The sequence below is a fragment of the Neovison vison genome, chromosome 1, assembly GCF_020171115.1.
Source record: "Neovison vison isolate M4711 chromosome 1, ASM_NN_V1, whole genome shotgun sequence".
Taxonomy (NCBI): Eukaryota; Metazoa; Chordata; class Mammalia; order Carnivora; family Mustelidae; genus Neogale; species Neogale vison.
In genome coordinates this window covers 239,069,768-239,084,678 of record NC_058091.1, presented here as the reverse complement: position 1 = coordinate 239,084,678, position 14,911 = coordinate 239,069,768, and the positions used below count along the sequence as shown (strand labels likewise).

The 14,911-nt window shown below is 46.8% G+C and overlaps 1 protein-coding gene across 1 annotated transcript in view; it reads left to right on the top strand.

Moving 5' to 3' along the window:
• The window catches only part of CYSTM1 (cysteine rich transmembrane module containing 1), a 60,050-nt gene extending 45,381 nt beyond the window's left edge, over window positions 1-14,669 (top strand). The window contains exon 3 of the mRNA XM_044226290.1: window positions 14,349-14,669. Coding sequence (XP_044082225.1) covers window positions 14,349-14,455 — 107 coding nt within the window. The 3' untranslated portion in view covers window positions 14,456-14,669. The remainder of the gene's footprint in view (window positions 1-14,348) is intronic.
• Window positions 14,670-14,911: the final 242 nt, after the last annotated feature.

Here is a 14,911-nt window from a genome sequence, read left to right as displayed (position 1 = left end):
GAAAACCGAGCAGATGACACACTAAGGGAGCCCAACATGGGGCTCAACCCACGACCCTGAGATCATGATCTAAGCTGAAACCAAGAGTCAGATGCCTGACTGTGCCACCCAGGCACCCCAGTAGGAAAGTTTTTAAATATCATGTTTATCAGTCTTTCCCTTATGTTTTGTGTGTTTTTAGTCTTTGAAAAATCCTTTTCTATTCCAGTATCCTAAAGATAAGTCTGTATTTTCTTAAAAAATTTTTTTCACATAGTTTTCAGTTGACCTAAGTTTTTAGTTTTAATAATGGTATAGGTTAGAGTTCCAGTTTATTATTTTTTAAAATTTCCAACAACGTTAGGTCATTCTTTCTTGATTAATCTGAAATGGGATTTGTCATATACTAAGTTACCCTATAGGAACAGGCTAGAATCAGAATTCTGGTGTGATAAGTATCTTCCCTACCCCCAGCACATACACACATCCCTACCTCCATACATGTTTGTACATACCCTTTTCCTCTTCAGAACTTGCTTGTCTGTTCTCGGGCTTTTAATCTTTAATCTGGATTTTAGGACAAATATGTCCTTCTGTATAAAAAAGTACCATGTTTGGCTTTAACTGGAACAGTATGTAATTTACAAAATAACTGGGGAAAGAATTCTAATATTTATAGTACTGTCTTCCTGTCAGAAACATGGTCTCTATTTTGGTCATCTTTATTTCCTTAAGTAAAATCATACAGTTTTCATCACACAGCTTTTGCACATCCCCTTTTTTTTGCTTTCATTATTTAAAAAAAATTTTTTTTAATTCATTTGAGAGAGAGAACATGAGTGGTAGGGAGGTGGAAGGCCAAAGGGAGAAGCAGACTGTGCTGAGCAGGGAGCCCGAGGTGGGTCTTGGTCTCACAACCCTGAGATCATGACCCGAGCCAAAATCAAGAGTCAGACACTTAACCGACTGCCATACAGATGCCCCTGAGGTCTGTTAGTTTTAATGCTATTGTGAATGGATTTTTAAATTTTTAAAATTTTTATTTTTTTATTTAAAAAAAATTTTTTTTAATTTGACAGAGAAAAAAAAGTGAGCACAAGCAGGGGGAGCAACAGAGAGAGGGAGACGCACCCTCCCCACCAAGCAAGGGGCCCAATCAGGGCTTGATCCCAGGACCCTGGGATTATGATCTGAGCTGAAGGAATCTGTTGTTGTTTTTTTTTGTTTTTTTTTTTTTTGAGATTTTATATATTTGAGAGAGAATGAGAGAGACAGAGGGCATGAGAGGCAGGTGAGTAGAGGGAGAAGCAGACTTCCCACCAAGCGGGGAGCCCGATGCTGGCCTCGTTTCCAGGACTCCAGGATCATGACCTGAGCCGAAGGCAGTTGCTTAACCAACTGAGGCACTCAGGCTCCCTAAAGGCAGCCTCTTAACTGACTGAGCTATCCAGTCGCCCCAGAATGGATTCTTTTTTTAAAATATTACATTTTGGGGCACCTGGGTGGCTCAGTTGGTTAAGCAACTGCCTTGGGCTCAGGTCATGATCCTGGAGTCCCAGGATCAAGTCCCATATAGGGCCCTCTGCTCAGCAGGAAGTCGGCTTCTCCCTCTGCCCCTTGCCCCTCTCATGCTCTCTCTCTCAAATAAATAAAATCTTTTTAAAAAATTACATTTTTGGTAGAAATAATCTCTTCACTCTAGTCGGTCACAGAAGATTCTAAACAAGTGTTACCACAGCATATTCTTGGGGCACTTTATTTTTATTTTATTTATTTACTTAAGTGATCTCTGTGCCCAGTGTGGGGCTCAAACCCACAACCCTGAGATCGAGAGTCACGTGCTCTACTGACCAGCCAGGCACCCACACTGTGGGGCACTTTAAACTGTGGGAGTTGGGACGCCTGGGTGGCGCAGTTGGTTGGACGACTGCCTTCGGCTCAGGGCGTGATCCTGGAGTCCCGGGATCGAGTCCCACATCAGGCTCCCAGCTCCATGGGGAGTCTGCTTCGCTCTCTGACCTTCTCCTCACTCATGCTCTCTCTCACACTCTCTCTCTCTCAAATAAATAAATAAAATCTTTAAAAAAAAAAATAAACTGTGGGAGTTGTTCAGTCTACACTATGCATACTTCTGGAGAACCACGGTCAGTCTACAAGGACCAACGTTCATTGAGTAAATGCTGAACATGTCCAGTTTTAGGTAATGGACCACACAGAATAGATACCCCTCCCTGCCTTCATGGAGCTTTTTTGCACTCTAGGGAAGGAACCAGACATTGAATAATCCCACAGGTAATAATTAGCCTTCTTTCCTTTGAAGGGAAGATATATATAAAAACATATAAAAGGGGACCATCTTGAACAGTCGGAGGGATATCTGAAAGATGAGTAGGTGTTAATAGGCAAAACCACTGTAGAAGGAGCAGGTGCCAAGGCCCAGTGGCAGAAGAGAACATGCCTCATTTGAGAAACTAGAAGAGGAAATTAGCATGGCAAGAACAGTGGGGCGTTTGGAACAGATGAGAAACAGGAGCAAGATAAGGAACTCATAATCCCAAATAAAGATTCCGGTTTTTGATCTGTGAGCAGTGGGAAGCCACTGAAGGATTTTAAGCAAAGGGATGACATGACCAAATTGGCATTTTTAGGAGATCCCCTTGGTTTCTACATAGAGAATGATTTGGAGGGGGCACATGTTCACATGATGATGGAGAGACATGAATGCATTAGAGATATTTGAAAGTGAAATCAAGAGTACTTGGTGATGGACTGAATATGGGAATTGAAAGAGAAAGGCAAACTCTGAGATGATTCATGGACTTCTGACAGGAACTGTATGCCTCTTGTGTTTGTGGAGGTTGGAACTATGACTGGGTTGGAAGGAAGAAAAAAATCATGTTGGGTTAGATGGAGGGGTCAAGATGACAATGAGACATTCAAGTGGAGATGTCAGGTAAGCACTTGTAGATGTACTGGGCTGGAGATAGAGCTGTGGAAAGGCATTGCATATTCGTGGTAATCAGAAATGTGGGGGTGAATGAGATCAAGTTGGGTAGGGAAAAGTAGAGGTGGCAGTGGAGGGCTGAGCTTGAAGGAAAACTAAGTTGGATTATAGGTGACAAAACCTGCAAAGGAGTCAGATACGGAAAACCAGGATAATGGGGTGTCCTGAAGGTAGAAGAATTTGTATTTAGAGAAAGGGAATGACCAGTAGCATCAGATGTTGCTGCTAGGTCAGGTCAGAATTCACAAATGTCCATTGTACGTTAAGTCATGCTCTTGTCACTGAGAATGGTCTCCAGTTTCTATTCTGTGAAGGACATCAACAGAGGGAAAGACAAGACCACTAGGACTAGAGAACAGGGCTCCTCAGGCCTGGAGGGAGGCAGACATTTGTGTACAGGGGAAGACATGAGCTCAGAGGTGCAGAGAACCAGCTAGAGCATGGAGGCTGGGAAGCCCTGCCATACTGGAGCCAGTAAAGCTGCATGCAGTCAGACAGCAGGTTCCAGAAAGGCCAGGCACCAAGTAAGGAAGTCAGGCTGCTGTCTCTCAACTTGGAGCCCGAACAAAGGAGACATTGCTCCTCAAGCAAACTGTGTCCTCTGGGGTGTTTTTGGAGAGTCCAGCAGATAACCAAGCATGTGATCATCCATGCTCCAGGAAGGCCTTTCTGAACAGGAGCAACAGTATAGACTCTTCAGGCTATATTTTCACTCTTGGTCATTTTCATATTTTTCTATTATCAATCTTTTCAAAGGAAACTTTAAATGTAACTCTGGGGCGCCTGGGTGGCTCAGTGGGTTGGGCCTCTGCCATCAGCTCAGGTCATGATCTCAGGGTCCTGGGATCGAGCCCAGCATTGGGCTCTCTGCTCAGCAGGGAGCCTGCTTACCCCACTCCCCCGCCCACCTCCTGCTTGTGATCTCTTGTCAAATAAATAAATAAATAAAATCTTGAAATGTAACTCCAGTATGGAAAAGAGAGTATGTGGAATTGCTTTTGACAGGCAGAAAGGCACCATCCCCTGCCTTTTTAAGGAAGCCCAGGGACCTGAGGAGAACATTAGAAAGCCTTCGGTCTTTCTGGATTTTACAGTACATTTGGCAAAGGGAGATTTTGTGTGGATGGGTTTTGCCCTGGAATACCTGCAACATTGCCCTGCAAATAGAGTCATCTGTATGTCACTGCTGGAGTGTTCTGTGAAGCTCTGGTGGGTGCTTGATAATACCAAGTAGCACTCCATAGGAGTGCGTTTATGTATGAAGGGAAGGGAAAAAGGGAAGTGGGGAAGGAAAGGGGGAAATTGTTTTATTAGTTATTCTTGTACATTTTTGCATTTCTATAAATTTTACAGCGAGTTTACAAAAAGTGATGGGATTTTTATTAGAATTGCATTAAATCTATAGATCATTACAGGGTCTGATGAGTATTTAAGTGGGATTCCTTGCTCGTTTTTTTAAATTATTTTTTTAGAGATGTATTTATTTGAGAGAGTGAACAACTCCTGGGGGGTGGGCAGAGGGAGAGGGAAAGAATCTCAACCAAACTCAATGCAGAGCAAGAATCCCAACACAGGACTTGATCTCACAACCCCTAGATCACAACCTGAGCCGGAACCAGGAGATGCTCAACCAACTGTGCCACCCAGGCGCGCCTGCTTGCTCACTCTTACGTGCTGTTTAAGCTTTAATGACACAAGACAGCCTGCTCTTCACTTGCCGTGTTGTGATTATTTCAGTTAAAGCCCAGATTATGATTCATTATACTGGTGTCTTTTGAAGTCTGGCAGGAAAGGATTTGATGTGATTATACATCAAAACAGGTAGAAATGGCTGGGAAAAGACAACAAGAATGCGGAGGGGCTCATCAAGCAGATCAGCCACCGTCATTCCCAACTTTTGTTGCCGTATCTCCCTTCTGAGCAGGTCATAGACGAGATCATGTGCCATTAGCCAGCCTGCTCAGAGTTGTACAACTGTTGTGTAGTGGGCATGGTCAGATTGTTTCTCTAGATTTTCCTGAACTTCTCCTTGGCATAGCAGCCTCACATTTCTTTCTCCAAAAACTGCTTCAGAAATACACTCATGATCTATCATGATAAAACGAACTGCTTCCTCCCCTTTGCTGTAGTGTCATCGTGGGAGCTTCTTGTACTTGTTGACCCCTCTGCCCTTGGACCCTTACATCTTCTCAGTTCACGCCCATGAACTGGTGGTCTATGGTCTGGATTGACAACCATGAATCTTTTGGTCTGAGACAGTGGTACAGACAGACTTCTACTGAAGTAGTGGGGTGCCAAGGAATCAGTTGTTGCTTGTATTCTCATCCTGTTTACTCCTTCCCATTAGTGACGTTCAGTCCCCTCCCTGTGCTCTTGACGGTCTTCAGAATAAAAGATTGCTTTTTACTCCCCAAACCAAAGTAGAAACACAGGTTATTCTAAGTTATCTTTCCCCCTCACAGTACATGAGATTACTCACTAAAGTCTGGTGCAACAGAACTGGGACTGTCACCTTAGTAAACGTTTGAAATTCCTTTTCGGTTACTTCTTTTCTTCTCACCAGCATGAGAAGTTCTTGATTATCTCCTCAGAGAAAAAGATCTTAACTCTTCAGTTTTGTAAACTCAACTTACTGAGCCCCCCACACCACTCGAGCGGTCAGTCCTCTCAGCAGCTTGGGGCATTCCGGGAATGTGCAGGTTCCTGCACTGCTCTGGCCCTGCGGTCCATGCTCCTGGACCAGCAAACAGGAATGCAGATGTTGCATCGCAACAGCTGGCACTTCTGTTCTCTGTTTCTTTGACCATAAACTCCAGAATGTCTATCAAATATGAAAGATGAAATGTACCATAGGATCGCTTTATTTAGGAAGTCTCATGATGAAGCATACCTGTTAGTACTTTTTGTCCTGTCCTACTACTACTCATCTTTGTCCTTATCATACTTTCCCGTGTTATGTCATCTGGCTGTGGAAGAACAGAGCCAGCATCTCAGTTCAAGTGTGCCTGATTCCCATGTTGGTAGCAGGGATATGGGCCCTGGTTTTGCCCTGTTCTATTGTCGGTAATGGTGTGTGTGGGAGAAGCCTTTATTTTCTGTTACTTAAGTGGGGTGGGTCCCACTCTCGTGTTATGTATCATGGTCTTTACTGGAAAGAACCAAGCATGTCTGGATCTCCAGCTACCTGTATCTCAACTATCAGCTTCTAGTACTGCACTGAGTTCACGTTAGGAAAGTGGCGTGAACTTCTCCCCTCTCTAGCACACACCCTGCCCTGTTCAGCCTCCTTGGCAACCTTGTTCGCTTCTGCAGCATCTCCGTTTGGGAGGTGGAAGGAGGAAGACGGTCTTTTCATTTGAATATTCTATGACCATGGACAAAAAAATGCTGTCAGCTCCCCTACTTTTTTACTTTCCCTAGACTGAAAAACAGGACTGGAGGGAGCTGCCTCTGTAAAGACACACTTGTCCCTAGAGAATTCAGTCCCTTTCCTGAGCTTCAGTGAACATGGCAACTGGACCTGCTGGAATTTTTAAGATTCAGTTGTGAGCTCATCACATTTGATTGGCTTTTTTCCCCTTTAAGGCGTAAGGAGAAACACCTTACTCTTCAGTACTGAATCCTTGAAATGTGTACATTCCTTCCTCCCTGACCATCCTTTCATATTGTTTCATATCATGTTCTTCTATGGACCTGTGTGTCTGCATTGTCTTAATGACAGCCAGAGACTCATCCCTACACGTAGGAGGGTTTTCTTACTCTGTTATCTAAGGAAATAAGATGTTTGTAAACAATTCCCCCTCTCTAGTTTCTAAGGGGTCTTACCAGCTAAAGCCCCATGTATATGCTGCCTCCCTGGCCTCCTGCTTCTCTGGGTTGCCTCTCCTTTTCCTTGAGCAGCTTTGCTTTGCATGGACTGCCAAGTGTCCCTGCTTTTGTTATCCTGTGACAGTTTGGGGCCACACACACAAACACCAGTCTGAATGTAGATTGACTGAAGGAGCCCATCCATGTATACACACCCAGAATAAGAAAACAGATTTCTAGTGGTTTCTTCTGTAAGAGGTCATCACATTGTGGCTTCTATGGAAGTCCTCTTCCCTGCTTCACTTTATGCAAGGGCCTGGGCCAAGCATATTATTTGCTTATGTTTTGTCAATAAATCTAGGCTCTTAGATACTACCCCCCCCCACACACACCTCCATATTGCAGTGAGAAGACTGGGACACAGGGAAGCTTTGACTTGTCCAGGGTCACAAAGCCAACCAGTGGCAGCATCAGGACTGGACCTTGGGATACTGCCCCTCTGGAGCCCATGTACTACTACTGGCCTTAGAGAACAAAGTCACCCTTCTTCCCCCCCACCCCCAGGAGGTGCCTTGTTCTGGGCGAGCATACTCACCTGCCTGCCTGAGGACTGCCAAGTAAATACTGAGAAGGACCCTGAAATTCACTCTGCCTCCCAATTAGCTACTGAACCAGGTCACTCTGAAGTAGTAGACCCTAAACTGTCTTAGGGACACACACTGAAACAGGACAAGGACTAGATCCTGCCCTCCAACCCAGACCTTCAATTTCAAGGGAGAACGGGCCTTGAGAGAAGGGAGGCCTTTCACCCCTCTATACACAGCCACATTTCAAGTCACAAGCAGCCAGGCTACTGTCTGATTTGGTCAGCCTGAGCCCCAAGGCAGTTTCATGTGCAATTCTGGCATCCAGGATATTCTCAACTGTCCCAGTGCCTACAACCAACTCTGTCTCAGTTGCCCTGGCAGGTCTAGCCCAAGGATGGGGCCACAGGAGGTGGTGGCAAGGCAGTCCTACTTGTCAGAATGGCACAATGCACCAAAATATGCTTGTTTTCGTTGTTTATGAAAAAAAATCATGTCTATTGTTTATAGGACTGGGGTGGGCAGGGCTAGCACACAAACTGGCTGATCCACAAGAGGTTCGGGGGCCAGGGAGACTGGGCCTTCTTACACCCTTGTCTTATCTCTCCAAGGGCTCCGTCGGTTTTGTCTAGCAGCTGTCCCCTGACATGGCAGCTGCATTCATGGAGATCTCAGAACACCCACCCACATGCAGGTTGGCACCTTCTCACCTTTTCCAGACCAAACCACATAAACATCTGGCACCTGATGCCTAAAGAACAATGGTGGGCTTCTTACTCAATTGGGTGGCAGTCAATAGCTGCATGAGTTGAGGGGTGAACTGGCTGGCCAGCTCCCAGACTCTTGCTACTGGAGTGGGTATCTTGGAACACTGAAGCAAGAGAGAGGGACAGGGGCTTGGGAAACATGGCCTTATCTGACTCAGTTTCTCACAGTGCGGCCAGAGGTAAAGCCGCAGGAGCAGGAAGCATAAGGAGCAATGTGCAAAGTGGGCCAGGAGGCCTGGGGAAGGTGTTGAGCTCAGCCCAGCAAAGGCAGCTGCTGGTGGAAAGGCCAGGCCAGGCCAGACTGTGCTAGCATTGTGCCAGTGCTGCCGGCTCCAAATCCCACCTGTGTGTGAAGGAATAGGAACGTGGAAGGCTCCCCATCCTGTCCTGCTTTTACCCTTCACGCCCCAGTGAAACTATGCCCCCTTGTTTGCCCCACCATTTCTGGCCACGCGTCACCCATTTCTCACCCCTCAGCATACGTACCTGGTACTCACAGGCTGCAGGAGCAGGTAGCACAGTGGTACTGCCTTTAGAACATCTCTCCTCATCCTCGTCGCCCCTTGTGCTGAGTAATAAATGATCCCACTGCACATGCACACCAACGAAAGCTGAAGGGAGTCCTCCACAAGTCGTGTGCTCTCCTCTCTAACACTTGCATGGAAGGAGCAGGATCCAACCCTATAGCTGTCTTGAGATTTTGCTTATTGCTAAAATGCTTAAAGATCTGCTGCTCCCTACCTCTTGTCTGAGCAGGAGGAGGGCTGTTCACGCATCCTCTGATACCTCCTGGAAGACTGGCTTTCTTCTGTTGGTCTTAGATTCTCAAGACTGGGCAAGGGCAGCTGAGCACAGACTAGTCAGCTCCTGCCTCTGGCAAAGCCATCACCTCTTTCTTCTTGCTCTTACTTCCTGGGGGCTCCTTTGGCCATGGTGGTCTTAGCCGTTGAGCAGTCCTGGGTGCCCGTCAGTGTTGTGGGCCGTGAGAGGCCAAGGGGCAACCTTTTAGTTATTGGAGCATAAAAGCCCCAGACATCAGAACTCTAGGAGGACCCAGTATTCTCCTTATTAGCTCTGTGGTTGGGACTGTGTACAGGTGGACACACAAATAGAAAGGGCTGAGTAGTAAGGCTGTAGCACCACTTCATAGCACTTAATGAATCATTTAAAATGTCTGAGCTGTTCAAGCGAAGGTTTCAGGTTCCACGGTAGGGCTGACTGAGGTATTGGAGCCTGCAGCTGAGAAGCCCTCTGCTCACATTTCTGCAGGTCATCTCTGCCCTGGCTCTTCTGCTGCCTGGCGCCCACATGCCCACTGCTGCCCAGAAGCAGGTTTCCAAGTAGCGCCTGTAAACGGCATTGTCAGGCTTGTACACACAGTAGCCCCAAAATGTGGGGCTGCTCGCAAGGGAGTCTGGCTGTCTGGGTTGTAGTGGGCTGATAACTATGGAGAAGACCCCAGGGCTTGGTAGGCAGGTAGTTGGGCACATAGGGGACTGCATGCCTCTAGTTACCTAACATCTGTTGTCTCTCCTTCCAGCATAGAGGCAAGACAGGTTGGTGGGAACTTCTCCCAGGAGCTGCTTAGCTCCTTCCAGAGCTGCCCAGCACCCAAGACTAACCTAAGTCTTTCTGACCTAGTCTAGGTTTTTGGGTCACACCTGGGTGCACGTATACCCCTCCCTGCACATTCCCCCAGCTCCCTTCTCTCTCACACCACACATATACACACTCTTTTGCACTTGCATGAACATGGCAAAGCTCTAAGTACCGGCCCCTCACTGAGGGTCATGGTCAAAGGGCTATCTGGGAATAAGCAAGACCTGCTGGTGAGGGGACCCTTGGAGCTAAGCCACCACTCAGCTGTAGTTTTCTGGGAACAGAGTCCCTCCTTGCATGTGGTAGAGCAGAGGTTTGAGTTTGGTGGTATTGGCACTGAGACACCAGACACGAACTGGGAGGGCAGGTCTTTTGGCTGAGGTGGCTCTAAGCCCATCCCTAAGGCCCTATCTGTGTCCGGCAGGAGCTGAGCCCAAGCTGGCCACAGCAGGGCATTTGATCTCTAAGAAGGAGCTCCATCAGAGCTGCACCTGAAGGTAGGAACCTGCCTCCCCTCCTCGGCAGATTGCTGACCTACCTGGAAGGGCAGTGCCTCTCCCACCCCCACTGTTCTTCCAGCCCCCTCCCTACCCACCCCCCCTTTTAAAATTAACATGTAATGTATTATTTGCCCCAGGGGTACAGGTCTGTGATTCATCAGGCTTACACAATTCATAACACCTACCATAGCACATACCCCACCCCAATGTCCATAATCCAATCACCCCATCCCTACCCCCCAGCAAACCTGTTTGTTTCATGAGATTGAGTCTCTTATGGTTTGTCTCCTTCCTGATCCCATCTACCTACTGATAGGCAGTTTCAATTTTTGCCTCCTTATCCCCAGGACCCCCTGCCCTGCCTCTCAAATACCTCATTTTAGAGAGATCATATGATAATTGTTTTTCTCTGATTGACTTATCTTGATTAGCATAATACCCTCTAGTTCCATCCATGTCATTGCAAATGGCAAGATTTTACTTCTTTTGATGGCTGCATAGTATTCCATTGTTTATATATACCACATCATCTTTATCCATTCATCTGTAGATGGGACATCTAGGTTCTTTCCATAGTTTGGTTATTGTGGACATTGCTGCTATCAACATTGGGGTGCACGTGCCCCTTTGGCTCACTACATTTGTATCTTTAGGGTAAATACCCAGTAGTGTGATTGCTGGGTAGCTCTATTTCAACTTTTTGAGGAACCTCCATATTCTTTTCCAGAGTGGCTGCACAAGCCTGCATTCCCACCAACAGTGTAGGAGGGTTCCCCTTTCTCTGCATCCTCGCCAACACATGTCATTTCTTGACTTGTTAATTTTAGCCATTCTGACTGGTGTTAGGTGGTATCTCACTGTGGTTTTGATTTGTATTTCCCTGATGCCAAGTGATGTGGAGCACTTTTTCATGTCTGTTGGCCATCTGGATGTTTTCTTTACAAAAACGTTTGTTCATGTCTTTTGTCCATTTCTTGATTGGATTATTTGTTCTTTAGGTGTTGAGTTTGAAGAGTTCTTTATAGATTTTGGATACTAACCCTTTGTCTGATACGTCATTTGCAAACATCTTCGCCCATTCTGTCGGCTGTCTTTTGGTTTTGTTGACTGTTTCCTTTGCTGGAGAATTACAGACCAATATTCCCCACCCCTTTTTAAAGTCTTTTATTTTGAAATAATTTTTAGACTCACAGAAGAGTTGCAGAGATACTAATTTCTCTCTACTGTTCATCTTGCTTTCCCTAACGTTTAACATCTTGCATAACCATGGCGCTTGTCCCCCTTTATGCCCTGCTTGCTGGTGGAGGTCACTTGCCAGGAAGGCCTGGGTATGAACACGTGTGCTGGAATCCTTTCTGCCACAGCGGGGATCCCACTGGGAAGGCAGTACTGCTGGGACTGCTTCCTGGCACATGAGTCCCCGGGCCTCAGGTAGACTGGGCCGCCTTCCAGCTGGCCAGTCAGCCAGGAGCATGTAGGAGCTTGTGGACAGAATGACCTAGTGGGTGGGAGAGTAGGTGAGGAGCAGTGAGGACCCCAGTGATGGGTGTGCTGGGGAAGAGGAGGCCGTGTTGCTCAGTGCAGCAGGTACCCTCTGGAGGTGCAGGACCCCAGATCCTACCGGTAGGCAGGCATCTAGGAACATAAAGTTGTATGCCATTCCACAACCCCATGGTAGGCCTGTGAGGCCTTCCTCAAGAGCCTTCTCCTGGGCCAGTCACCTCTGCTTGGGGTGACACAAAAGCAAGGAAAACATACATCACTCCTACCTCCAGACCTACCCTTCCCACACCCTCTCTTCCACCCCCTACTTTTTCAGTAGTCTGCGGGTAGAGGTTTCTGTTGTCACCTAATGGAAAGAAAAAGGCCCTAAGGGCTTGGAAGATTTGGTACTGCAGGAAATAAGTGACAGGGTTTCTAAGGTATGCAGAGAACTGACACCCCCCTACCCCTAAAACGAGTTTGACACAGCATTTTGATTTGAAGTCTCCCATCCTATAGCCAGATGGACTATTTCTAATCCCCCCTCCCCACCCGTATAAGCACTGAAAGCAATGAGCTCCGAGTCCCCATTGCCCCAGGTTTCAGAGCCTGTCATGTGAAATAAGTCTTAGCAAGGACAGCAAGGAGAAAGGTGTTAAAGAAAGTTCTCCCGATGAAGCTGCCCACGGTTCCATGGTAAAATGGGAGGGAGGCACAGGGAGGAGAAGCAGTGTGGTATGGGTATCCTGATGCCTATACCACACGATTGTGAAGACTGAGTGGTATTATGTATAGGCTTTTGGCACAGGTTCTGGCACATTTGTGATCTCAAATGGTAGCTTAAGAGAGGCTGTGGGACCTTTCGCATAGCAACCAGGTGGGGTCTCAGACCTAGATAAAGCAGGCAGTTTCTACAGAGCGGGCAGGGGCGAGGGCCCTTCTGTCCCAGGGCAGCAGCGCCGGCCTTCTGGCAAGTAGAATATGGTAAGGAATGATTCTTAGGTGTGTGCATTATGTAGTGTTCTTCCTCTCCCTGTCTGAAGATGCCCACTGCGGGATGAAGGGAGGCTGGGAGTTGGGGTAGGTCTTTTGGCAGAAAGTAGCTGAAAGCCCTTAGGTAGGGCTTTCCTGCTGAGGTGGCCCCAGGGCTTTGGACTGTGCATGCCTTTAATGGGTGCGGTGAGCCCTGCCTGGTGAGAGAATGGTCCTAGAGCACTTTCAGTCCTGTGGTCTTCCCAATGCCTCTTTTATCCCAGTTGGCCCTGAGCAAGTCTGGCTTGCCAAAGGCCTGGGTTCAGACCCTAAGCCTGCCTCTGGCTGGTTATGTATGCTTGAACAAGAGACTTAACCTCTTGAAGCTTTACATTTCTTACCTGTGAAAGGAGTATCTATGTTCAAGTGCTGCTGTTAGGACTAAATCAGGTAACCTTATCAGGCTTCAGAATAAATGTCTTCTCTTTCACTAGGATTCCCTGGGACTGGGTCTTGTCTCCCAGACCTTAGAACAATTTTGCTTGTGTTGCTGAGTGGCGCCAAATGAAAGCAGGCCGAGTTGAAAGCTGTGCCACAAGAAAAGGGAGGGGAGGTCTGTGGAGGGTGGCTGACACAGTGGGACAACTTGGAAAAGCTCACTACTAACCCAGAGTATTCTAGCTACTATACTAGGCTTCAGAGAGAGAAGTTGCCAAGAGAGGAGATATAAAAATAGATACACAAAAATAGAACTCAAAGAAGACTGCCATAGGACCAATTTAATTTGTAAGATTCATGTATTCATTAACTTTGAAAAACTTTAAAATCTTTACTGCTTATAAATGAGTTTAGCAGTGGTGGTGGCTTTCAGATTTTCTTAAAAGGGGCCACAGATCCTCTGAGACAGAGGTTGACCATCAGCCATTTTAAGTATGTGCTTACCAGAAGGAAGGCTGATGACGGCCACAAGTCAGCTGACTAGCGAAGGGAGGCTGGGGTCCTTCTTGACCTGTGGATTTGTATAGCATTCAAATTCCTTAATAGAGCACTTATCCCTGACAGGGCTTAGATTTCCACCTCCATTCTGAGAAAAAGTCAGGGCGCCAGGCTCTAGCCATCTCCCTCGCTTGACCAGTGACCTGCCGCGTGTGTGCGGAAATTAAGAGGTTGGAACGGCACTGTGATAGTGTGCATTGCTCAAGTTTGACAAACCAGAATTCTTGGTTATTCTCTCAGGGCCTGTAGTTCCTTTTTACGTGGCTTTGGAGGGTTGGTGTTGGGGGTAAGCTGGCCTAAATGTATCTGAGGAAATACCAGTAAGGTACAGGGCATAGTGCTGCCTGGTTTCTAAAGCAATCAGGGCTCACCAACTCTGGCAGGCAAGAACTGTCCATCACGATCTCTTTGGCTGCCTTAATGTGAGGCAATTTTGTTGGTTCCCTAGTTACCTGTCCCTATGGGGGTAAAAGTCCTTAGGAGGAGAGAAAGTAGCTGAGGAGCTAAGCTCCCTTCTTCCAACACAGTGAAAGGCAGCACCCAGTCTGCCCAGTAGCTCTCACTGCTACAGCCCACCCGTGGTCTGGGAAGCACTGGCTCTGTAGGGCCTGGGCTTTGTGGCAGTTCATTCTCATCCTCCCTCTCCTTCTCTCTCCAGTGTATGTGGTGGAAGACCAAAGACGGGATGACCTGGGCCCATCCACCTGCCTCACAGCCTGCTGGACTGCACTCTGTTGCTGCTGTCTCTGGGACATGCTCACCTGACCAGCCCGACCTTCCTGTCCTGCCAGTTCTGCCACCACCTTCAACAGGTGTGCCTACCCCATCTCTTCTGATTGCTGAAATAAATGAAAATGACTAGCTCTGCACAGACACTTCTACCTTCAACACAGTGGGATTCTAGATTAGCAGGGGTTGCACTGCTGTTTAATTCAGTGACTTTATCTTTTTAATGTTTAAAATCCATTTCTTATTGGCCTTTCACAAATGTGCTAAATGACTTTTATTTTTTTTGGCCAAAGGCTTAGTTATAAAATATATATTTATAATTTTAAAATTATACATTCAAGGTAGTGACATGATGTAATACCACTGAATGATTTCTCTGCTAACACCCTGTATGTTTCAATAAATTTGTCTAAACCTCAAATGCCTGAATAATTCCAGAAAGAACAGAAGCCCTGGAGCCACTGTCCACTATGACGAGGAGAGGGTCTATTT